Source organism: Suncus etruscus, chromosome 11, assembly GCF_024139225.1.
Source record: "Suncus etruscus isolate mSunEtr1 chromosome 11, mSunEtr1.pri.cur, whole genome shotgun sequence".
Taxonomy (NCBI): domain Eukaryota; kingdom Metazoa; phylum Chordata; class Mammalia; order Eulipotyphla; family Soricidae; genus Suncus; species Suncus etruscus.
In genome coordinates, this window is record NC_064858.1 from 96,675,451 (window position 1) to 96,701,636 (window position 26,186).

The window sequence follows — 26,186 nt, forward strand, 5'->3', positions numbered from 1 at the left end:
AAAATTCCTCTAGGGCAGGGCCACAAAATGTTGTACGGAGGGCCACAAACGGCCCGCGGGCCGCAAGTTTGAGACCCCTGATTTAAAGGGATTAAGTGCTGCTGCTAGAATGCTCTTTGTGTTTATTGATATTGTGATGGACATCAGTGGGGGAAAAAATAAAAATCAACTTCAAGGAACTTGGTAAAGATTTTTTGGACCAGAGAGATTATTTTAACAGGTAGGGCACGTGTCTTGTCTGGAGCTGACCTGGGGCCAATAACCAGTACCTGGTCAGAATAAAGCTGAGCACCACAGAGTGTGACCTAAATAACAACATTTCAGAAAAAATTTAATTTGGTATTCTGTACCTTGAAGACTTACCTACATCTTCTTGACTTTAGATGTGTGCTCTTAAGCTCTTTTTCTTTTGGAAAGAGCTTAGAGTATGTTTTTTAGAACATGTCCTTGCCTCTTTTTCTATTTCTCCTTGTATTTTTCTAATACATAAAACTACTTCACTAAAAAAAAATCTTATAAGCCTTCATTGATACTTTATGATACTGATACATAGTGTATTTGCTTTTTGTTGATAGTCATTAGGCAGAAAAATTAATGTACTAAATCTATTTTTTTCTCTATATTACAGCCTTGGCCCTTTAGTGAGTAAAGTGAAAGAATACCAAGTGGAGACAATTGTAGACACTCTCTGTACTAACATGCTTTCTGATAAAGAACAGCTTCGAGATATTTCAAGCATTGGTCTTAAAACAGTAATTGGAGAACTTCCTCCAGCTTCCAGTGGTAAGTGGAATTTTACCTATTTTTCCTTTTTCTCCTGCCAAGGAAAGTTCTGTTTATTCTTAAAATTCTTTGTAAACATACAAACAAATATAATTAAAATTTTTTGGGGGTGGGGGCATACCCATTTGACAATCAGGGGCTACTTCTGGCTATATGCTCAGAAGTAGCTCCTGGCTTGGGGGGACAATAGGGGACTCCGGGGGTATCGAACCGCAGTTTGTCCTAGGCTAGCGATTGCAAGGCAGACACCTTACCTCTAGCACCACTGCTCTGGCCCCATAATTCAATTTTTAATTTTACATTAGAGTTTTGTTCAGTTTTTAGGATGTAGTAGGAGCATGCAGGAGTCATTTTATGGCCCAAGATCATGTCTGGTACCAGCGTTTGAAATGTAGTCAGCTATGTGCAATACAAGCGCATTATCTCTGCTCTTTTTTTTTTTTTTTTTTGGTTTTTGGGTCACACCCGGCGGTGCTCAGGGGTTACTTCTGGCTGTCTGCTCAGAAATCGCTCCTGGCAGGCACGGGGGACCATATGGGACACCGGGATTCGAACCAACCATCTTTGGTCCAGGATCGGCTGCTTGCAAGGCAAACACCACTGTGCTATCTCTCCGGGCCCCACTCTTTCTTTTTTTTTGTTTTGTTTCGTTTTCTTTTGGGTCACACCCAGCAGCGCTCAGGTTACTTCTGGCTCTATGCTCAGAAATCGCTCCTGGCAGGCTTGGGGGACCATGTGGGGTGCCAGGATTCCAACCAGTGACCTGCATGCAAGGCAAACACCCTGCCTCCATGCTCTCTCCAGCCCCTGTTCTTTCTATCAAGAATATTATTTTTATTGACTCTTATCTTATAAATACCATTCTAAAGGTTTTCATGTAGGAATGAGTTTTTCTATTTTTATGTATTGTAACTGTAGAATAGAATTATGCAATGAGGAAAAACTAACCAGAATATGGATTACTTCCTATTCACTATTTTCAGTATTTTGCTTTGTATTAAGATTTATTATGCAAAATTTAATAGTTTAGACATCTTTAGAATAGTTAAATTCACTAGTATCTTTAATTAAGTCTGAGTTCCTTATAATTTGGGTAGTTTTAAAATGTTAAAGTTACAATTAATGAATATGTCAGTTAATTTTTTCCTTTGATAGAAATGCTTCGTCAGTGTAAGTTTTAGAATTGGTTTTGACTATCAAGCTATTGGCAAATTAGGTTAAAAGTTACTGTCTGATTAAATTAGTGTCTGATGTGCAAGGGGGAGTGAAATGATCTAATTTCGTTGAAAACTACAAGGCTACACATAACTTCTTTGCATATTTACTGCAGATTTTGTCAGATTATTTTATACAAAAATGAGATTATGGTCATTACACTATTGTCTTCACAAAATTGTGCTAGTGTTAAGTAGCTGCATACATACAGAGACATAAACACAGGGCTTAGCTTGTTATGACAGTGTTTGCTGAGGTCAAACGTTCCCGCCTTTATGGAACCTCATGCCCCCCCTGGAGGCCACACCCCACTATTTGGTCTAAGGCAAACGCCCTACTCCTGTGCTCTCTCTCCAGCCTCATCAGTTTCTTATCTCTCTTTTTCTTTGTCAATAACATGAGCTACATGGAAATAGTAGTAACTTTTGTTTGAATTTTCTGAGATATTTATTTTGTATGAAGAAATTAAGAAATTTGAATTAACTATCTTTTATAAAATGTTAACTAGTTAGAACTCAGAATGACTTTTTTTAATTTACTGAAAGGTAAAAGTCTAGACTACTAGTAAGTAGGGCTCAAGCATAGAAAATTTCCTTTTTGGGGTGGGATTTCACACCCAACAGTGCTCAGAAATTGCCCCTGGCAGGCTCAGGGGACCATATGGGATGCCTGGAATCAAACCACCATCAGATCTTGGCCACGTGCAACGCAAACACCCTACCGCTGTGCTATCTCTCTGGCCCCAAGCATAGAAAATTCTTACTGCTTCTTTTCATCTAGTTTTGTTGCATAAGCAACATGACTCCTAGCCTACTCTTTTTTTTGGTGTGCACGCCTGACTGCTCAGGGATTGCTCCTGATGGGATTTAGGGGATCATATATGTGTTGGGGTTTGAATCTAGATTAACCATGTGCAAGGCAAAAATGCCTACCCTATTGTATTATCTCTCCTAAATATTTTTATGTTACATAGCCCTTCTGTTATTTCTAATTTTTCTTATGTCTGGTAAATTATTTTACTGAAACAGTCATTTTGAAATACATGTTTTTCTAACATGAAGTTTGGAGTAGTTGAATACCTGTTAATAAACATGAACATAAAAGGTGAAACTCATCGTAATTACCATGAGATTATTACTGGTTTCTTATTCATGCAGGTTCTGCATTAGCTGCTAATGTATGTAAGAAGATTACTGGACGTCTTACCAGTGCAATAGCAAAGCAGGAAGATGTCTCTGTTCAGTTAGAAGCATTAGATATAATGGCTGATATGTTGAGCAGGTAAAAATACTTATTTTATTACATTCAGTGCAACTTTTTAATGTGTCTTTATTAGAAATTCTGCCAAGTACATTAAAAATTAGCTCCAAAACATTTTTAAATTATGGTTATTTTATAGCAGTATAAGATGAGGTGAGAAATGCAGAAATTGTAATTATCTCATAATACTGTTTGGCATCTTTAAGCAGTTTTGAAAAGTGTTAGATTTTTGAGTCAAGTATTTTATAGCATTTTACTCAGGAATACTCTTGTGATCTTCAGTATTTACCGTATTTTTCACTCTGTAAGACATACCTGATCATAAGACACACATAGTTTTTAGAAGTTCTCCTCTCCCGCACTCAGACTTGAGGTGCTCCAGGCAGCCTTCACTCCATAAGACACACTTTTGGCGGGGAAGTGTGTCTTACGGAATGAAAAACATAGTAGATATATGTTTAATATTAGCAAAGTTGCCAGTAAAATGATGCTTATAAAGTTCAGCTATACAGAAGAGAAAGTAGCTTGACTTTATACAATTTGATTTTTTCGTTTTCTTATATAAAAGTCAAACTTACAAAGATAGACCTAGGCAGTTTTTAAGAAAAATTGTCTTGTTTCCAATTGTCTTACTCTTCTTACTCAAATATATCACCATATGTATATATAGTTGTTATATATATTATGTTATATGTGTGTGTGTGTGTGTGTGTGTGTATATATATATATATATATATATATATGTTGTTGTTTTGGGACCACACCTAAAATACTAGTGACCTAGCTAAGTGCTTGGGGTTTCAATGACTTGCCAACGATCTAACTTAAGCCTTTTGGTTGCAGATCACATACTCTAGCCTACTCAAAACCATATCAGTGTTGGGATAAAACCAGGTTCCTGCATGCAATTATGTGCTTTAGCCTTTTGAGCTAATCTCAACTGTCATTTTATGCTATTATTATTTTACTTAAACTGTTAAATAACAAATTTGTCATGTAAAAGTGGTAAAAGTGAGGAGCTATTTTCCTAATACACAAAAAATTTACATTTTAGAAGGCACTACAAATGGTATAATTAGAAGGTCTTGTGGGGACAAAACATTAACTGGGAATATATTCTGCTTGTTTTTAGAGTAAAGATTTCATGAATGTTTGTTAAGGAAGGGATGGCGGCAGAATTTAGTTTTGAAGAATGTATGTATGTCAAGCATACAATATATATCAAAATAAGTAACCTTGATATTGGACAACATGTTTTAGTTTTCCAAAGCAAAGAGTGAATAAGAAAGTTGTAAGGATGCCATTCTTCTAGATTGGGATCATGTTGAAGAAATTAAAGCAATTATAATTTAATTTTATAAGTAGTGAAAATTTATTCGGATTTTTTGGTCACGTCTATAGCTCAATCGTAAGCACTGCAAATAGTTTGATTGACACAATTGAACTGCACAACTGAAATAACTTTGAAGATACAGTAGTTATTTCAGCAGGATGAATGAAATTTAATAGATGATTTGAAAAAAAGACACCATTGTAGGGAAGATAATATAAGATGTTGAGATTTCGAATGTTGTAATGTCCTAAGAGAAAAAATGTTAATAAAATATTTTAGGACTCTGGAAAGGAGAAAAACTGATGGGATCTTTCTTTCTAATATACTGGTAAGCCTATTGAGGGTACAAATTTCAGAATTGCATTCATTTAGCTCAGGTTTTCTTTTGCATTAATAAAAATGGTGGTAATTGGCTGTTTCCTTCTGTTTGAATTGTTGCTGATTAAATTTTGAAGTCAGGCTAGGAAGATAATACAGTGTGTTTTTGCATCTTGAATTCACTACTTGTTTCTCTCTTATTTTTTTTGCTTTGTTTTTGTGTTTTGTTTTGTGCATTTTAAGGCAAGGAGGACTTCTTGTTAATTTCCATCCTTCAATTCTGACCTGTCTACTCCCCCAATTGACCAGCCCTAGACTTGCAGTAAGGAAAAGAACCATTATTGCTCTTGGCCATCTGGTTATGAGCTGTGGAAATATAGTTTTTGTAGATCTTATTGAACATTTGTTGTCTGAGTTGTCTAAAAATGATTCTATGTCAACAACAAGAACCTACATACAATGCATTGCTGCTATTAGTAGACAAGCTGGCCATAGAATAGGTAAGAATTGTTTGAATGTTTTAATTTTTCTTTAATTAAAAAGTCAACCTGATAAACATGTTGTAAGAACCAATATGCTTTTCTTAGGTGAATACCTTGAGAAGATAATTCCTTTGGTGGTAAAATTTTGTAATGTAGATGACGATGAATTAAGAGAATACTGCATTCAGGCCTTTGAATCATTTGTTAGAAGGTAAGATTTTAGGAACTGTTTTACAAATTTAAATGTCCCTTAAGAATAGAATAATAATTAGCTTTAGATTATTAAGAGGAGAGGAGACATGGGTTACTTTACTGGTAACCAGATTAAGTTTTGGATTTTAGATGTGTAGTCATTCTTAGTAAGCAGTACCTGATAATGATACTTTGAAGTGTTTTAATGTTCCTTTTTTTGAATTTTCTTTAATAGACTTGGAGAAGGTATCTTGACAGGTCCACACTGTCAAGTACCTGGCCTATTCTATAGTGAATTTTATGTCTTCGGTGGTTGGGGGTCTATTGTTGTATTTGGGCAATGATTCTCAATTTGAAAAGCTTGATTCTTTTCGATTCTAACTACATTTTTGTATAAGAAGGTCTTACTGTGGCTGAGTAACTTTTTATTCATCTTTTGGTTCTAAGTGATAATAAAGTAGCAGTATTTTAAGATTTCAACAGGATTTGGGGCTGCAGTAATAAATAGTACAGTGAGTAGGAACTTGCCTTGTATATGGCCAACTCAGGTTTTAATAAGATTATAGTGCTTAATTTTGTCCCTTAATTGAGAAATAATTTTTACTGGGTATTTATAACTCCCTCGTAGTAATAGTGTTATTTCATTTTTATAAATATCGTGATGGTCGGGGGCTGGAGCAATAGCACAGTGGGGAGGGGTGTTTGACTTGCATGTGGCCAACCTGTTTTAATCCTGGCATCCCTGTGACCCTGAGCCAACCAGAAGTGATTTCTTAGAACAGAGCCAGGAGTAACCCAAGTGCCGCTGGGTGTACCTCCCCTAAAAGAAACCCCCCAAAAGAATTGTGACTTCTGATACATTAAAATTGATTGGAGGGGTTATTATTTGTTTAGTTTAAAGTTTTTGGACCATTTATAGCTCGGCTTTGGGGACCATGTGGGGTATCTGCTAACGTTTCTGGGTCAGCAAATTTATAAGACAAGCATCCTACTTGCTATACTGTCTCTTCAGCCTCCCAAAAGAATTCGTTTTTTAAGTCTTTAGCAATAGCAGATTGATTAAGTGTAATTTGAAAGATAAGTATTTAAAGTATGAAGTCAGTTGAAACAATTTTCGGGGCCAGAGAGATAGCACAGTGGTAAGGCATTTGCCTTGCACATGGCCAACACAAGACGGACTCGGGTTCAAATCCCGGCGTCCCATATGGTTCCCCGAGCCTACCAGGAGTGACTTCTGAGCACAGAGCCATGAGTAACCCCTGAGCCAGCGCTGCCAGATGTGACCCAAAAAACAAATATATATAAAAAGAGAAAGAAAAAAATTGTTAGTGAAAAAGTTGGGGAATCACTTTCTGATATTCATGTGAAAATCTGTTACACAAAATGTTGTAGATATTGACAAGGATACAAGTAACTGTTGAGTGCAATTGATGTTTTTGTCTTCAGATGTCCTAAGGAAGTGTATCCTCATGTTTCTACCATTATAAATATTTGTCTTAAATATCTTACCTATGATCCAAATTATAATTATGATGATGAAGATGAAGATGAAAATGCTATGGATGCAGATGGTGGAGATGATGATGACCAAGGTACTTCTTACTAAATAGAATTTAGTATGTTGAAGTATTTATTAAAACTTAATGTGAGTGAAAAGAATATAATAAAATGTCTCAGTTTAATTTTTTAATACAATGGGGGAGTGATTTATTTTGTTTTGTTGGTTTTTCTTTTACTTTTTTTTTTTTTTCTGGTACATAGACTATGCTCATGATTTACTCCTGGCAGGCTCCAAGTACAATATAAGGTGCTAGGGAGTGAGCCCGGATTAGGCTGCATTCCAGGCAGTGCTAGCCTTCTGTACTATTCCTCTAGCTTACTCTACCCATTGGTTTTTGTGTTTTGCTGTTTGGGCCATATCCAGTGATGTTCAGGAAATTCTCCTGGCACTTTACTCACGTATATTCCTGGCATGGCAAGGGAGGTGATATGAAATGGCCTGATATTACTGATATTGCTGAAACTTCTGTCTTTGCTGATACTTAGGAATGTGTTTTTTGCAGTGGGTGAAAGAGAGGAGGAGGGAGAGGAGAGAAACAAAGACAGGGCAACATTAAGTCTTAGGCTTGCAAGGAAGTTACTATTGTCACTGAACCCTCTCTGGGTCCTATTCTTGGATTCTTGTTGATCCCATTAGTGCCTTCACTTCAATATCAGTGTGCTGAAAACCTAAATTTTATCTTAAATTTTGTTCAGGAGGGACTGGAGTGATAGTGCAGTGGTACGGTATTTGCCTTGCACGTGGCTGACCCAAGACAGACCTGGGTTCGATTCCCGGCTTCCTACATGGTCCCCTAAGCCAGGAGTGATTTCTGAGCACGTAGCCAGAAGTAACCTCTGAGCATCACTGGGTGTGGCCAAAAAACAAAAAATAATTTTTGTTGTTGTTTAGGCATTGAGTTTGGTCATTAAGCAGACCAAGTACGGTTTCTTGCCTTCTATGGTCCTTGTTCCTCAGATTTTTATGTTTGACCATTTGATTTGCTGCTTAAGTATTTTAAAATACCTTCTTGAATGTCTTAAGATCTCTATATTTCCTGTATAATCCATTTCTTATAACCTCTTTCAGTCTCAAAAATAGCTTCATTATTTGTAATATTTTTTTGCACAAAATCTTTGAGTTACGCTTAATTGCTCTCATACCTCATTTAATCTTTCATCTCAAGACTTTTCTCTAATGCTCTTACTTTCCAGCATTTTAGATTTCATCGCTACACTTAATTCTTTCTGGCATGTAATTTCCCACCATGTATAATTAGAATGTAAGCTTCATGAAGGCAGAAATTTAATTATTTTCTTTGAGCACTTAATTTTGGTGCTGATTTTTTTGGATACAATAGTAACATATAATAATGAATCTTATATAGGTATATCTTTTTTAAAAAAAAAAGTGGTAGTATTTTCAAGAGTTCAATATTGATTTTTAGTATGCCAGTTCTTTATGTTGAATAACAAGCCAATCTATACAGCTAATGCCTGTTTCTACCATAGTTGTTATATAATTATACTTAGATCATTTTAGGCTGTCCTTAGAACTGCACAGATTTTTTTTGGCCATTCTCTTAACTTCATGTTACATAACTGATTGGTTTTGAAGGAAATAATATTTTTTAAATAATTTACAATCACAAAGGACAAGGGGCCAAAGATAAAGCCCAAAAGGGGGTGAGCAAATCCTAGAACCCATATTCAATTGCTGGCCATAAATACCAACCTGACCTCCAGTTAAAGCATGGCAGTGCTTGATCTTAAAGTTTTAATAATTACAGACAATAATTGAGAAAAAATGAACGGAGTGGTAATATACCTTGTATGCGGCCAACCCAGATTTGATTCAAAAAAGGGAAATAATTAAGAAAATGTTTGTTTGTGGTTTTTTTGGGGGGTGGGGGCTCACACCTGGCAGGCTCGGGACCATATGGGATGCTGGGATTCGAACCACCATCCTTCTGCATGCAAGGCTTTACCTCCATGCTATTTCTCCGGTCCCATGAGAAAATGTTTAACAAAAATATAATAACGGCAACTTTTCTTTTGAGGTTAATTTTTACACTTCCATAAGTAAATGCTGCATCTGTTTTAGTTCTTTTTAACTTCTCCATTACTGCATAATGTTAGTGAAAAGTTAATTTGTGGGTATTGACTCATTTTTACCAATGAACAAGCTTACATAAGAACAAGCTTATGGTTAACTGCATTCATATTAAAATTTCCCTTTAGGGAGTGATGATGAATACAGTGATGATGATGACATGAGTTGGAAAGTGAGACGTGCCGCCGCAAAATGTTTGGATGCAGTAGTTAGCACAAGGCATGAAATGCTTCCAGAATTTTACAAGACTGTCTCTCCTGCACTGATATCCAGATTTAAAGAGCGAGAAGAGAATGTGAAGGCAGATGTTTTTCATGCATACCTTTCTCTTTTGAAGCAAACTCGTCCTGTACAAAGTTGGCTCTGTGACCCTGATGCAATGGAACAGGGAGAAACACCTTTAACAATGCTTCAGAGTCAGGTCAGTTTAAACTAATGGTTTTGTTTATTTAACATTTAATATTGGAGGGACCAGAGCTGTAGCACAGTGGTGGGTGTTTGCCTTGCACATGGCCAACCCGGGATGGACCCAGGTTCCATTCCCAGGCATCCCACATGGTCCCCTGAGCCTGCCAGGAGTGATTTCTGAGCACAGAACTATGGCCCAAAAACCTAAATAAATAAATGGTTTTTTTAAATATATTTAAAAATTGGAGTGACATCGGTAGTATAGCAGATAGGTCTCTCATCGCTAGTATAGCAGGTAGGTCTCTTACCTTTCATGTAGCTGACTCAGATTCAATCCTTAGCATCCTGTATGGTTTTCCAAGCCCTTCAAGAGTGATTCTTGAGCACAGAGCCAGTAGTAAGCCTGATGAGCACTGCTGGGTGTGGCCCCCAAAATAATAGTAATTAAAAAGTAGTTTTGTAAATCACAAGCGTGTGTATGTTTGTGTGAGTTGTTTTAACTGGGATTTAAAGAATCTAATAGACAAAATTCTGTGGTGTTTGCATGGTAATTTCTTGTATTTTGATATTACTTGCAAATTATCCTGGTTTGAATTTTTTTAGTTTACTGAATAAACAAAGGAATTTTAAAACTCAATAATGTATGAAAACATTTAATGAAGTGCCTGCTTATTGTATAAATGCCAACTCTTGCTATTAACGAAGTACATAATGGTTCGCTATAGGACATCTTTTCTAAAATTCTAAATATTAGAGCTAGATAACTCCCATTTATTGAATATTTAGTACAAGCAAAGCATTTTCTTATGTTACAGATTTTCATATTAATCCATCTTGTAAGAGTATGTATTTCTCCTTTTTAAAAATAGATTACAATAGAAAATAAGTGGGTCAAAAAGAAAATGAAAGTGTCTAAGCCATTAACTTAGGAAATGTTACACACCTAAATGGTTCCCTTTGAAGGGTGCAAGCTTGTGCTGCTTGTGTCCTATGGGAATACTCAGCCTACTCCAGTTCTAGTGATGGATCTTATTTTTAAAATAATACATGTTTTAAAATTTAGTGGCCAGTTAATAAAAATGAATATTGAAGATTGCAGAAGGAAATGAAATAAAGCAGGCTGAAAATATAAGCAATTTAATATTAGAGTATATAGAGGTCAGGTAAAAATTACAGGTACTTCTGATGATAGTGTAGGGCAGTAGGAGGGTTTTGTTTAATTTTTTGTCATTTTTGTTGGTTAAGTATATGTGTTATTCTTACATCCAGAAGATTGACTGTTTTGTTAGTTGGATAAAAAAAGTCTAAGTAGGGAATTTAGGTTTTATTTGACCAATAAAACAATAAAACACTCTAATCAGACTCTAATCAGGTCTTTAAATTTTATTTTGTTACCTGTATCTGTTAATTCTGTAGCCACTCCTAGTGGTGCTGGGTTGTGTTTTGACAAGGAAGGGGGGTTTTGAATCAAATACAAGCCTTCTTAGGTAAATCATGCATTTAACCCAGGGTTCTCAAACTCAATTTACCTGCGGGCCTCAGGAGGTAAAGTTGGGGTGATCCTTGAGTGCAAAGTCAGTAGTAAGCCTTGAACATTGGGGGGTGTGACCCAAACAACTAACAAAACAAAACAAAACAAAAGATTCCTCTAGGATAGGGCCACAAAATGTAAGGAGGGCCGCGAGTTTGAGAGCCCTGATTAACCTATAGAACTATCTTTCTGTAGCAATGTACTTGAAATGAGGTTAATTTAATAGTAACAGCAAACTGCAAATGTTGTCAGCTTTAATAGTTGCTTTTTTGTGTGCCCTTTTTTTCTTATATGCTTATATGGGCTATTTTTGTTCAAATACTATTTTAAGTTTGCGCTTAAATTTTTGAGAATTTCTGTTTAGTAAATCTAGTAGATTTATGAAACAATCACAGAAAACTGTTTTTACTTATGAGTATCAAAAAGCATTTGTAAGAGAACATATGTATTAGATCCACAAATTTTGTATATGATATTCTTATTAGTAGGATTAGGAACTAAACCAAAAGTAATGATGTGTTCTTATTTTCTCATCCCCTGTAATTTTGCTAAGTGTACTTAAGGGAATACCAATAACTCAAACACTTAATGCATGTGTGATAATTATAGGTTCCCAACATTGTTAAAGCGCTGCACAAACAGATGAAAGAAAAAAGTGTGAAGACCCGTCAGTGTTGTTTTAACATGTTAACTGAACTAGTAAATGTGTTACCTGGGGCCCTGACGCAGCACATTCCTGTACTTGTACCAGGTATGAAAACAATACATTGATTTTGGGACTTGAAAGATTTTTTATTAGGATTTTGACAAACTTAAATGATTATTTACTTCAGAAGAAAAATGTGACAATTAGTACAAAGAACTGTTTTTATAGAATCATTTTGAAAAAGTTCAAGAAATTTGAAAATAAAGATTTTACTTTGGCTCTTATTATTTATCATAGATTGTGGAAATTTCTACTCTTTAGAAATGATAAGGAAAAAGGTGGAAACTTCAGCTGTAGGGATTAATTCATCTTTTATTTCATAAAAACATGCATATGATTGGGGTTATTTAATTTTTTTCTTGTTTTTTTAGGAATCATTTTCTCACTAAATGATAAATCCAGTTCATCGAATTTGAAGATTGATGCTTTATCGTGTTTGTATGTAATCCTCTGCAACCACTCTCCTCAAGTCTTCCATCCTCATGTTCAGGCTTTGGTCCCTCCAGTGGTGGCTTGTGTTGGAGACCCATTTTACAAGATCACATCTGAAGCACTTCTCGTTACTCAACAGCTTGTAAAAGTAATTCGTCCCTTAGATCAATCGTCCTCATTTGATGCTACTCCTTACATCAAAGATCTATTTACCTGTACCATTAAGAGACTAAAAGCAGCTGACATTGATCAGGAAGTCAAGGAAAGGGCTATTTCGTGTATGGGACAAATTATTTGCAACCTTGGAGACAATCTGGGTTCTGATTTACCTAATACTCTTCAGATTTTCTTGGAAAGGCTAAAGAATGAAATTACCCGCCTCACTACAGTAAAGGCATTGACACTGATTGCTGGGTCGCCTTTGAAGATAGATTTAAGGCCTGTCCTGGGAGAAGGAGTGCCTATCTTGGCTTCATTTCTCAGGAAAAACCAGAGAGCTTTGAAACTGGGTACACTTTCTGCCCTAGATATTTTAATTAAAAACTATAGTGACAGCTTGACAGCTGCCATGATTGATGCAGTTCTAGATGAGCTCCCTCCCCTTATCAGCGAAAGTGATATGCATGTTTCACAGATGGCCATCAGTTTTCTTACCACACTGGCAAAGGTTTATCCCTCTTCCCTTTCAAAGATAAGTGGATCTATTCTCAATGAACTTATTGGACTAGTGAGATCACCCTTATTGCAGGGTGGAGCTCTTAGTGCCATGCTAGACTTTTTCCAGGCTCTGGTTGTCACTGGAACAAATAATCTAGGATACATGGATTTATTGCGTATGCTGACAGGTCCTGTATATTCTCAAAGTACAGCTCTGACTCACAAGCAGTCTTACTATTCCATTGCCAAATGTGTAGCTGCCCTAACTCGAGCTTGCCCAAAAGAAGGACCAGCGGTAGTAGGTCAGTTTATCCAAGATGTCAAGAACTCAAGATCTACAGATTCCATTCGTCTCTTAGCTCTACTTTCTCTTGGAGAAGTAGGGCATCATATTGACTTAAGTGGGCAGCTGGAACTAAAATCTGTAATACTAGAAGCCTTCTCATCTCCTAGTGAGGAAGTCAAATCAGCTGCATCCTATGCATTAGGTAGCATTAGTGTGGGCAACCTACCTGAATATTTGCCATTTGTCTTGCAAGAAATAACCAGTCAACCGAAAAGGCAGTATCTTCTGCTTCATTCTTTGAAGGAAATTATTAGCTCTGCATCAGTGGTAGGCCTTAAACCATACGTTGAAAACATCTGGGCCTTGTTACTGAAGCACTGTGAGTGTGCAGAAGAAGGAACTAGAAATGTTGTTGCTGAATGTCTAGGCAAACTCACTCTAATTGATCCAGAAACTCTTCTTCCACGGCTTAAGGGGTATTTGATATCAGGTGGGTACTCTTTTTTTTTTTTATTTAGATAGATAATTTTGTTAGTTGATTACCTGAAAAGGTGTGGTTTAAAGTAGTTAAAACAGTATATCATGTTAATGCTATAGATTGAAACTATTGCTATGTTATATCTTCAGGAGTGACATTCGAAAAACATTTTGTTTAAAATGAAGAGTTTTAGTAAGATGAAGAGTTAAGTAAATATGTTCTAATATCTGGTGTTCATTTTAATAGCTTCTTTAGTGACATGTCTCATAAATCAATAAAACCTCAGCTTGCTGCTAAGATATTCATCTGTAATAAAATTAATGAGCTTAGGTTAAATTGAAGATAGTATAAGAGTTTTCACATTTAACAGAGCTAACCCCTTTGGTAATAACAAATTCATTCTTAGGGATTACTTTATTTTATAATAAAATTTGAAGATCTTACACACTATGAATTCGATCAAATTGTGAAGCCTGGATTTTCTAATTTTCTCACATGTCTCTGGGATTGTTTCATGTGGTAAATCATTTTTCATTCTGAGATCAATCAGAAATTTCTCTTGTGACTAAAGGAATTTTTAGGAATTTAAAACACTTATTACTTGAAATGGTTTGACAATGATAAAGCTGTCTGAATATTTCAACAGACTTACAATATATTTCTAATTAGGTTCATCATATGCCCGGAGCTCAGTGGTTACAGCTGTGAAGTTCACTATATCTGATCATCCACAACCTATTGATCCACTACTAAAAAATTGCATAGGTAAGTGGAAACAAAGATAGACTTACTGATAGATACTTCTGTGTAAAGTCACCTCATTTCAGTAACTTAATCACCACAAGAATTGAAATTATTCTAATCTAGTAGTTTCATTTGAAAAGTAGCTTAATAATGACTTAACTAAATTTTGTAAATGCTTTACCATGTCTTTGTAGTTAACCACATATTTCATAATCATCGTTGGGGTTATTTAAAATTACTAATGAATAATTTTTTAAAAGCCGTGTAATCCTGATTAGTTTGGGTTTATGCTTTCTTTGGCCAGCTGATTTACTGATCAGTTGGTTTCTTCTAGATATAAATAAATCTTAGTTGTTAATGTTAGGGACCTGTAATTGTAATCTGTGGGTATTTGTGGAGACAATGTGAAAAAATGTTACAAATGGGTAGAATTAATTCTTTTGGGGAGAGGGTGTTTTTGCAGAGAGCTTCCCAAGCAGTGTTCAGAGGGTGTGGGGGTGATTCTTGGTCAAGTGGGTCAGTGATTGAGTGTGGGTGGAGGGTGGAGGCTGTAGTATCAGCACCAAGGCCACACCCAGAGGTGATGCTTGAGGGATCATAAAGTGGCTGAGGAATGTATGTGGTCAAAAAATCCCTATACTTTCTCCATCCCTAGGTAGATCTAATTCTAAGAACTAAAATGCCTAATAAAGATACAAATTTGCTTTTAAGATTATTTTACAGTGCCCCCAAACTCGTTGTTGCATAATTTCCCTGTATTTGAGTACTAGAATTGATAACTAGGAGTCCCCATATTTTCTTGAGGGTTGAGTGATATGGCAAAGGAGATAGCTGAGTCTCAGTTCTGTACCACTTTGTAGTGGCTAGAATAAGAAAGCACTTTTTATTTAAAGGAGCTACTGAAAGTGATAACTAAAATCAATAAAAGGGAATCAAGTAACTGGGTGCTATTTTTAGTACTAAGAGAAAGTATCAGGATATTATTGTCCTCTCAACTTATAATTATATCCTTGTTATAATTATATTTTTAAGAGACAGTAGTCAACTAATATTCATCATTTATTTAGCCAGTGATTATTGTAATTGTATGTGATCTTGTTTGATATTGTGATTTGGTGAACATGAGAACTATTAGGAAGCTTTATAAAAATAGAGATTCCCAGAGGCCAAGGAGTACCTTAAATAGAGCATCAAGTGGTATTTGAAATCCTGGAACTTAATTGCTTTTCTTCTCTCTTTCCCTCAGCTTAGTTTGACATCCTCCCAATTCCATCCATATTATTAGCAGAGTACAGGTTTCTCCTTATAGCTACAGTCGTAGTATTCTTTCATGCGTGTGTGTGTGTGTGTGTGTGTGTACAAATTTCACATTTTTATTTATGTTCTTTTTTGTTGTTGTTTATTGTTTTGGGTCATACCCAGTATTGCTCAGGGTCTACTGGCTTTGCACTCAGAAATCACTCTTGGTGGGCTGCTTAAAAGGCAAGCCTCTATCATTGTACTATCTAGCCCCTCATCTTCTTAATGTGGACCACCACAGGCAGAATGGTCAGGACCTCCTCTGCACTCTATGGATTAACTAGCTAGAGTTAGCTTTGCCCATTGTGCTGTGTCTTTTTGACTTTCTATACCACAGCATCTTTTCATCTTTTACTGGGTACTTTTTTTTCCTACATATTAAATTTTGTGAACAGTGCTATAGCGAACATAGGTGTATGTGTGAAGCTTTTAAAATCAATATTTTGTGTCTGTTCTTTGGGTAGATGCCTAGGAGTGAAATTGCTGGGATATGTGATAGATCTTTCTTTTTTTCTTTTTTTTGATTATTTTTAGAAATCTCCATACTTCTTTTCATAGGGATTGAATGAGTTTTCATTCCCACCAACAGTTGATGCAGATCTATTTTCTTCAGAGTTTCATCAGCATTGTTGTTTCTATTTTTTTGGTATAAACCATTGTTATTAATGTGGGGTGATATCTCTTTGTTCTTTGAATTCCATTTGCCTGAGAGTGATAAAGGGTAACTCTTCATGTTCTTATTGTCTATTGCTCACTGTGTCTTGGTGTGATGTGTCTGTTTAGCTTCCCCTCCTTTTTTTAATGATTTTTTTTCTCCTTATTTTTGATAGACGCCCTTTGTCGGGTATGCGGTGTAAATAGCTCCACGCAGTTAGGTTGTCTCTGTTTGGTCCTCTTTGACAATGCAGAAAGCTTTTTAGTGGGGTGTGATTCCATTTATTTTTTGGTTTTGATTACCATGGAAATAAAATCACCCAAGACTACACTATGAAATCAAAAGTGGTATGAAGTAGTTAGCCTGGTTTCGTTTTTATTTTTTTCTCTGTATTTGATGAATTTGGGACTGACATCTAAATTTTGAATTCACTCCAAATTTCTAGTTTAGAAAAAAATGAGTTGAAGCTTATTTTGTTTATCGTTTTTAGGTGATTTCCTAAAAACATTGGAAGACCCAGATTTGAATGTACGAAGAGTAGCATTGGTCACATTCAACTCGGCAGCACATAATAAACCATCATTAATAAGGGATCTTCTAGATACTGTTCTTCCACATCTTTACAATGAAACAAAAGTTAGAAAGGAGCTCATAAGAGAGGTAAGTTATTGTATCAGTGGTTTTCAACACTGATCTCTGCTTGCTGGTCCACAGATGTTATTTATGTAAGTTTATCTTATGTAAATTCTTTTTGTTTACAACAGGTAGAAATGGGTCCGTTTAAGCATACAGTTGATGATGGCCTGGATATTAGAAAGGCAGCTTTTGAGTGCATGTACACACTTCTAGACAGTTGTCTTGATAGACTAGATATCTTTGAATTTTTAAATCATGTTGAAGATGGCTTAAAGGATCATTATGATATTAAGGTAAGATCTGTGCCTGTTTACAAAATGAAAGTGCTGTCCTACTTTGCTTTGACTTCCACTCTTGTAATTTGCTCTTATGTAATAAGTGAGAAATGCTGATTTTTTATTTTGGTTTGGTTTGGTTTTTGGGCCACACTCGGTGGCGCTCCGAAATCGCACCTGGCAGGAACGTTCACATGGCAAATGCCGTACCATTGTGCTCTCTCTCCAGTCCAGAAATGCTGATTTTTAACATTAACCACACTGACAATGCTTAGGATGACCTTCTCTGCTTTCATTAGATTTGGTCCAACTGAGATATAGCAGTAAAATGCAGCATGCAAAAAATAGTGATGAAACAATGTAATGTTGACTGTGCAAGGAAAATCTAGAAATCTTTTTGTTGAAGGGCAACCATTTTTCTAGTTCTATATTCTAAGACCATATTGTAGATTAACTCTATTTACTACTTGCAACAAAAAGTTCTTCAGTTAAGTATGGTTTGAAAGAAGTAAATCGTAGGTAACATTAAAGTGAAACTTGCTAAGTATGGTAGTCCGTTTCCTTTAAAAGCTTTATCTGAATTTTGTACTTAGAAAATATTGAAAACATTTACAATTTTTTTCATTCCTGAGATGCTAATGGATGTCTTTTTTTAAATTCCTAATAGATGCTAACGTTTTTAATGTTGGTACGACTATCTACCCTTTGTCCCAGTGCAGTACTGCAGAGGTTGGACCGGCTTGTTGAGCCATTACGTGCCACATGTACAACTAAGGTAATAGTTTGTAGAAGCAAGTGGAGCCAGACTGGATATATTCAGGGTTCCTAGTCAAGTGTATTTGGTTTTATTTGTAATTTTATGAAATTAGCACCATATATGACAGTTTTAAAAATTAACAGTTAAAGTTGGAAAAAAAAATAACAAACATTAGATATTTTAGAAAACTCAACACTATTAAGAATTATTCCAAAAATTTTTAGTTTGAAGTACTTATATGGGATTGAGTATGAGAGGTTTATAAAAAAACTTATAATGGAACAGGAACTGTTTCCTATGGAGGAGGTGGGTGGAAGTCATAGTTTCATATAAATATGATTTCAACAGAATATTAAGCAATTTATAAATTCTAAAAGAGCCCAAAATCATACTTGTTAAGGAGCTATGGCTTTGGGTCATATTTGTTTTGTAGAGTACAAATGTAAAAACTAATCCCCCAAAATAAAAACTGCTTCAAAAGTTTTATAAAAACTATTCTGAAAATATAGTGAGTTTTATTTGCCTGTAAAAATATTTCTTTGCTTTATTTACTATCAATTTTTATGTATTTTAATGTTCTTTTCCCTTTTTTTAATCAGAAGCAGGTTTTTTAAAATTTTTTATCCCCTTGCTGACACCTTAATTTTGAATTTTCAAAATTAATTTTTTGTATTTTAATATTCTTTATATACATGCTACTCTTTCCAGCCTATAATACTAATCTATTTGATGTTGCAGGTAAAGGCAAACTCGGTAAAACAGGAATTTGAAAAGCAAGATGAACTAAAGCGATCTGCCATGAGAGCAGTAGCAGCACTGCTAACCATTCCAGAAGCAGAGAAGAGTCCACTGATGAGTGAATTCCAGTCACAGATCAGTTCTAACCCTGAACTAGCAGCCATCTTTGAGAGTATCCAAAAAGATTCATCATCCGCTAACTTGGAATCAATGGACACTAGTTAGATGTTTATTCAACTTGGGGACCATTACTTTGACCATACAATGCACTGAATTGACAGGTTAATCATAAGACATGGAAAGAGAAGTGTTTAAAAGCTTCAAAATGTTCCAATTTTTTTTCCTTCATGGAGACGGTTTGGCTTCATCCATTGTTTTTGTAGCATTTATTTCAGAAACATGTATTTCCATAATCCAGAGGTTGTAAAACCACTAATCTTTTAGTGGTTAGGGCAACATTGAAACAGAAACTAAAAATTAGGCTTTATGGAGAATGGAAATAGGGTCCAGTATCTATTTGCCCTGTAATGTTTAGGATTAAAATGTTAAAATTTTGTGACCATGAATTTTTTTCTTTTATAAATTTTCTCTTATTTGAAAATCAAAAATTCTGCAAGACAAAACCATGTTTCCTTTTCTTGTATAACTTGTTTCAGCAACATAAATTGATTTTTAGCTGGGAGACTATCTGTGTAAGATTTGTTACATTTCAGAGGGTTTGGCAGTTAAAAAAATATATAATAAGGTATCATCTTTAAGTATGGGGATTGATGATATCCTTGTTGCACACACTAATTTTGCATGAACAAGTTTACAAATATATATTGTCTGTAAAGCAGCATGTGCAGATTATTCATAATGCAAAAGTTAAAATAAGTATTATTGTATTAGTGCAATTTTCAGATATTTATTTTTGCACAGAAAACATATCTGGGGAGAAAGAGAGAGAAAGAGAGGATTAAATTTTGGAAACTTTGGTTTACTTAATAATACCAGTGTGAATTTGCAGGTGTTTTCAGCAAATCAAGTCATGATAACCATTTGCCACTTTTTTCTATTATAAATTTTATTATACAGTTAATATTTGAATATTTAAATATTCAGTTTTTCCTAGTTACCCATTGTGTGTGTGTGTATGTATGTGTGTATGTATGTATGTATTTCCATCTAGAAATTCTTAGTGCAGCTTTTTCTTTTATTGCCTTTGGGTTTCTTCTACATTCCTTATCAAAACAAATACTGTGTATGCTTTTGAGTTATATTTTTAGGAAAATTCTGAAGCCAGCTATTACAGATTTGTTAGCATATAATAGTATTTTCTTTTAGTTGAGTTAGATTTCCCCCATCCCCCTCTCCTGCAGCGCTGATTTACTTAGTGTATTTGATGATAAGCGTTGACTTCCCTTATTAAGGGATCTATGCTGGGAGGGGAGCTTTGTAATACCTATATAGTAGTTAGCATTCCTTCAGTGAGCTCATTTTACATGGTAGCCTCTTCAAATTTGTGGTGCTCCTGTAATAGTAAGAACTAATTTCTAAAATAAAAGACATCTCCCAGTGCTGTGCAAACATAGTTTACATGTATTGAAGGAGGCAGTTGTTAAAATAAATTACCAATTTAAAACAATTAGATATTTGAAAACTGCACCCTTTATTTTTAAAACTGTGAATTAGAAGTACTTTTAAAAATGCTGTATTCCCTGCTTTATCATCCAAGTATGCAGTGATTTTTAATTGAAAATATACTGTGGTTTTAGATTACCAAATTGACTTCAAATGTTCAGATGGTAATGCTAAGAAAGACATCCTTACCAGTAAAGATTTTTGACTACATTGATATGAAATAGTACATGAAGTTGGTGCCATTTCAGAATGTGGCAGGTGATAATCTTATTCCATAACTTGCATAAAATTGTAAAAATTTATTTTGAGATGTTAGTATATTATGTGTACTCTGCATTATGTGGTATAGATGTTGTGGATATATTTAAGTATTTGGTTACATGGTTTCACAATAAATTACAAATCTGCAGGCTCTAGGACCAAATAGGAGACTTACCTGCATATATGTGTGAATGTCTTAGTTAAACGTTTAAAGTTAAATTAGAATACTTTTTATATATTGGGTTTCTCAATTTTTTAATTTCTAAACTTTGTTTTCTTTTTCTTGTGCCTTGCAAGATTGGCTAATTCTTTAAATATAGCTGCAATTCTTTCAGTACAAAAAAAGGTGGTTTGGTTATAGTTATGAATATGATATTGTTCATATATGCAGTTGACCCTTGAACAACCCATGTTTGAACTGTGTAGGTCTACTTACCTGCAGATTTTCTTGTAAACAAAATAACACGGTATTTTTTACCATTTTCTTTTCTCTAGGTTATTTTATATGTAATACTTAGAACCAAAAATGTGTTGTTTATATCAGTAAGGTATTTTTGTTTGTATTTGTTTTCTTTGTCAATGGCAGTTTATTAGTTAGTTTGGGGAGTCATCAGTTATACATGAATTTTTGACCACATGGTGGTTGGTACCCTAACCTTATTATTCAAGGATTAGTTGTTCATATGAATAAACATACATACAAAGTCAGTAGCAAAAGAATATTCAGAATTTACATGTTTTATGCTGATTAACTGCTTCTGGTGGTGTTGTCCTGATTATAGATGGGAATGGCAAGCTATGAGCTCTGTCATGGTTTGCCACTCCTGTTGCATACTTGTAACTGAGATAGTTCAGTTTAACAATTTGGGGGTTCTATAGTTGATGTATAAGAAGAAAACAGTTTTGGTGTTTTATTTTTTTTTTTTAGGGTATTTAAATTTGTTTAGAACTACCTGGTTTTGGCTTTTGATTTTCCTTAAAAAGGTTAATATGAGGTTAGGAAATATTATGAAGGTAAAGTATAAGAAAATTTGGTATGACGGCATGATTTTAAAGATTGTTTTCAAAGCCAACAGTACTTTATAATGATTTTGTAAGTGATAGCAAAAATTACTTAAGCATTGGGAAGTAAAATTTATAAAAGGTTGGAGTCTGATTTCATCAAATGTTTGCATATTGACACAATTTTTAAGAAACCATAAAATAGCCTCTTTAAAGATACATACTTAGGTAAATGATGTAAGGAAGTAATACAGGTGCTTATCCAGTGCTAAAGGAGATTTTCATCTTTATATCAAGCTCAATTTCTGGTATCATAGAAATGTGAGATTCAAAATAATAAGTAAACTCTTCAAGTCATCAAAAAAATTTATTTGACCCAGGATGTTGGTAGATTTAACACCAGTGATAGAATGTTTTCCCTGGCATGGTAATACAAAAATAAGATGTGCCATAAATTGAATTGATTGATTCAACTGAATATACCTATATATTATTATTTAGTGAATATAATTTTCTACTCATGTTAAATTTTACCTTAATTACTGCAAATCGTAATATTAGTGTTTTCATATATTAAAAATCCTAAATTTCAGTAAATAAGATTTGTGGTTATAGCTCTTGAATCATCTTCAAAGCACTGCCGGTCTCACATCTCATAATCAATTTTTTATCTTAATTTTCTTTTGTGGAGTGAAAATGGACAGGCTAGTAACTGTTCATTTATCTGTTTAGAAAAGGATACCCTGATTTTAACTGACTTTTCCAGTTAACTAAATTCTTTTGATACCTTTGACTACAGAAATGGAACACAACAGATTAGGTGGCAAGGTGCCATAAACTCAGCCAGATTTGGCCGTATTCTCTTAGGTCCTGTAACATTAGTGTTACAGTTCTTTCCAGATTGGGGATTATTGGAATTCATATATTCAACGAAAAGTAATTGATGGTGGTTGTTGTTACACACTAATTTGGTCCTAGAACACTGAGAAAAAATTAGATAAAATATTGTACAGAACTGTATGATATCATAGTGCCGTTATACTGCAGTAGTCTGTAATAATCCTGTTCTGATAAGCTATTTTACTTCTCCATTATCTTATTTTTAGTATTTCCACTGTTCTTTGGCAAGGGCAGCTAAGTGTATATGACAACAGCTAACTATAATCCTAGTATATTTTATTTTAAAGACACAAAGTGTCTATTTTGCTTGAAAACATCTATGATCTAACTTAGGCTTTCGGGAAAGTCTGGAAATAAAACTCCTGATTCCTTACTTCTAGAAATAAAAGCCTTGCTTTCCTCCAGAATTTATGTATCAAAATTGCACATTCTTTTTAAATCAGGATTTTGCATCTGGCACAATTGGCATTTTGAACTGGATAATTCTTTGCCTTGGGGAGGATAGCTATACTGTGGATATTAAAACCTAATTTGACGACAACTACTCACTTAGACACTGGTAATACTGCTGCTGTCTACCCAGTTGTGACAACTAAATTCCCTCCTGCTATCACGAGTTGAGGGCTTGGCACAGAATTGCCCCAGTTGAGAAGCCAGTTTCCCGCTATTTATTGGGAAAGTTTTACTATTCCTAACATCTTTCTGTAACCAACTAAAATTATGTAGAGTTAGCTTTTCTTGTCAGTTTTTCATATTCCTGATCACTGCTTCAAATCTGTGTTCCTCCAATTATAACTATTGTGGTTTAGTGAAAATCAGTTTTTAGACTATGCTACAAGTACCCTTTTTTTTTGAAGCTTTATTTTGAGAAAAGCTGAGGAAAGCTATTGTAAGTAATAGGTTTTCGAAGTTAATTCTCTTCAAGAGAATAACTCATTAGTTTATTTTTGACTAATAATTTGTTTCTCTGTTGGGGTAATTTCCAGCTTAGCAGTTGTATAGACATTCCAAATAGTGTAATTTTGTGAAATTCCAAAACAGCATATTGTTTGAACTTTGCAAATAGCTATTAAACTATAGCAAATGTCTATTTTTCAAAGATCACTTGATATTTAGGAGAATATAGTACTTTACAAATGAATATTGATAACCCATATGGGTTTTAAAGCAAATAGTGATAGGCAAATATCAAGAAAATGGTTATAAATTATTTAATTAGACGCTGGAAAGATTACAGCAGATAAAGTGCTTTGCCTTACAAGTGGCTAACTTGGTTTCAATTCTTTGCACCTCAAGTTCCCTGAGCAGCATCAGGAATAAACCCTGAGCACAATCAGTTTTGGCAAAAAATATCATAAGACCTAGCTAGCTTCTGAACTGTTCTAGTCCCAGTGGGGAAGCAGAACAGGCATATAATGAAATATTAATGTGGCACTTTTTTTTTCAGTTCTAGTTTGAGTTTTCAGTATAAATATGGGTGTTTGTATTCCTTGATAATTATTCAGTCTTTGGACTGTTCAAAAGATTTATTAAAGTATAAGAACGTTTTATGACCCTTGGCTGTCCAGATGAGAGTCCCCCTACTGACCTGTATCTTAGCCTAGCCCACTTTATATGCCCTATATGTTGTAATTTAAATGTAATGATTTCTGTAAATGGAGCATCAAAGGTAAAGCTGATTACTGTTTCCCTTTCCTTAGTACTTTGTATTTAGTTCTGCTTACTTGATATATTGGGGCCATAGTTGGGGGGGACACTACATAGTTCTTAGTATTATCGGGAAGTTAGGAATTCTCTGATTGTACAGGGGGTCCCGATAAGGGAATTAGAATGAACCCAAGTAAAAAAGGGAAAGCACAGTTTATCCATTGGGGTGAGAATTGACAAATTGAATAGAGACAAGAGGTTCTGACATGTTTAGAATCTAGTTATGGCCATACATTGGAAAAGAAGAGTAGTGAGGCAGATTGTTGGAAGACTTATCAGCTGTGTTGCTTTAATTTTAGGAATGATGGCAAGCCATAAAGGCTTAATAGCCGAGTCATGATATAATTTGAATTCTTGAAATTAGATTAGAAGCAAATAAAATATAACTGATATGGCACAGGTGAGGGTAATGTTATGTTTGAACTAGTGTAGTTTTAGAGTGGCTTGGCTATTGGAATGAAGTATAGGCAGTTATGCCAATTTAGTTCCCTAAATAGGTGATTTAGAATGGCTTGTTCATGTGTGAGTGGGTAGCATGAGAGTTCTTTCTTGCTTTCTTACCAGGATTCATGATGAACAAGCTCCCCTTGATAACTTTGTTAGTTGACTGACATAGGGAAAACTGAGCCATCAGTTACATCTCTTGGTTGCCAGTAATGACATTAACTAATGTTAATCAGGTTTGTTGGGGGTGATGAATAACTGGAGGCTCATTCACAAGGCATGAATGAAATACTAAATTCAGCTAGCTTGAGTATTTACTGAAAACAAGAGTAGGAGTTAAATCATTCCCACACATGTTCTCTAAACAACAGAAGTAAATACTCATTACTAAGTTCATCTATCCTTCCACTACATTTCTCTCCAACTCTTGAGTGCTTACAAACTAAGTTTGATTTGTTTCTTCCCTATTTTCTACTTTCTCCCTTATCCACTGTACAAATTGGTCATTTGAATGATGTATCATTTACGGCAAAGTATTTCTCCTCCCTCCCCTTTCAAAAACTGAAGGTTCTCCACCCAACTAAGTTTCCTTAGGAATGTGATCATTTTTTATTTATTTAATCTTAGTTTTACTACTTCAAACAACTGTAATGAATACTACAATTTAGATGTTTTTATTCTAAGTCGTTTGAACTTAAACTCCAGTGTTATTTGCTACCAGGTTTTCTCCTTCTAAATAGACTTTTTGGCCTCATGAAGTCAGTATTGCCCATCATTGCCTCTTAGCCTCAGCAACTCTATCTTTACCCAGTCAGAATGTCCTAATAGATTATTTGTGATATTAGTTGCTTTTATGCATTTAGAAATGTCCCTGTTCTAGTGTCCTGTTTCTTTGTGTTATATTCAATCCTCCTCTCTATACTGAGGAGTTTCATTAATCTCATCAATAAAAGAATGACTTATCTGGTCCTAAAAAGGTTCATTCCAATTGTATTCTCACTTAGGTAGAGTGTTTGCCCTTCAAGACTAACTGCTCTTGGACCCCAGCTTTCTCCAGACTTTCCCAGGTTACGGTTAAATTGGTCCTTCTTTTGTCATGCCACTACTAACTGATTCTGTCAGTCAGACTCAAAAATATTCTAAAGACTGGAAAACTGGGGAGTTGACAGGGTCTACTTGTTGCTGTGCATTTGGATATAGATGTTCTGGGCATGACCTCTAGAACAACCTTTGGGTCCTGCATCAGCAACTGCATGCATCAGCAAGCTGACTTCTCATTATTGTATTTGCTGCTATCTTGACTTGAAAATACCCAGGCTATAGACAATGCTGTTATGCAGTTTAGAATGGGTTGAATGAGTCACTATCTGTTAAAACTAGTCTGTTTTAACCGGTCCCCAAATATCACTTTA

General features: G+C 34.9%; 1 protein-coding gene across 1 annotated transcript in view; it reads left to right on the forward strand.

Annotated features, from left to right (window-relative positions):
* CAND1 (cullin associated and neddylation dissociated 1) overlaps window positions 1–19,675 on the forward strand; it is a 41,894-nt gene extending 22,219 nt beyond the window's left edge. The window contains exons 3-15 of the mRNA XM_049782731.1: window positions 629–783; window positions 3,156–3,279; window positions 5,153–5,409; window positions 5,497–5,602; window positions 7,030–7,175; window positions 9,364–9,656; window positions 11,784–11,925; window positions 12,252–13,745; window positions 14,403–14,498; window positions 16,922–17,091; window positions 17,196–17,360; window positions 18,010–18,117; window positions 18,838–19,675. Of these exons, the coding sequence (XP_049638688.1) occupies window positions 629–783; window positions 3,156–3,279; window positions 5,153–5,409; window positions 5,497–5,602; window positions 7,030–7,175; window positions 9,364–9,656; window positions 11,784–11,925; window positions 12,252–13,745; window positions 14,403–14,498; window positions 16,922–17,091; window positions 17,196–17,360; window positions 18,010–18,117; window positions 18,838–19,062 (3,481 nt within the window). The 3' untranslated portion in view covers window positions 19,063–19,675. The remainder of the gene's footprint in view (window positions 1–628; window positions 784–3,155; window positions 3,280–5,152; window positions 5,410–5,496; window positions 5,603–7,029; window positions 7,176–9,363; window positions 9,657–11,783; window positions 11,926–12,251; window positions 13,746–14,402; window positions 14,499–16,921; window positions 17,092–17,195; window positions 17,361–18,009; window positions 18,118–18,837) is intronic.
* The last annotated feature ends 6,511 nt before the right edge of the window (window positions 19,676–26,186 follow it).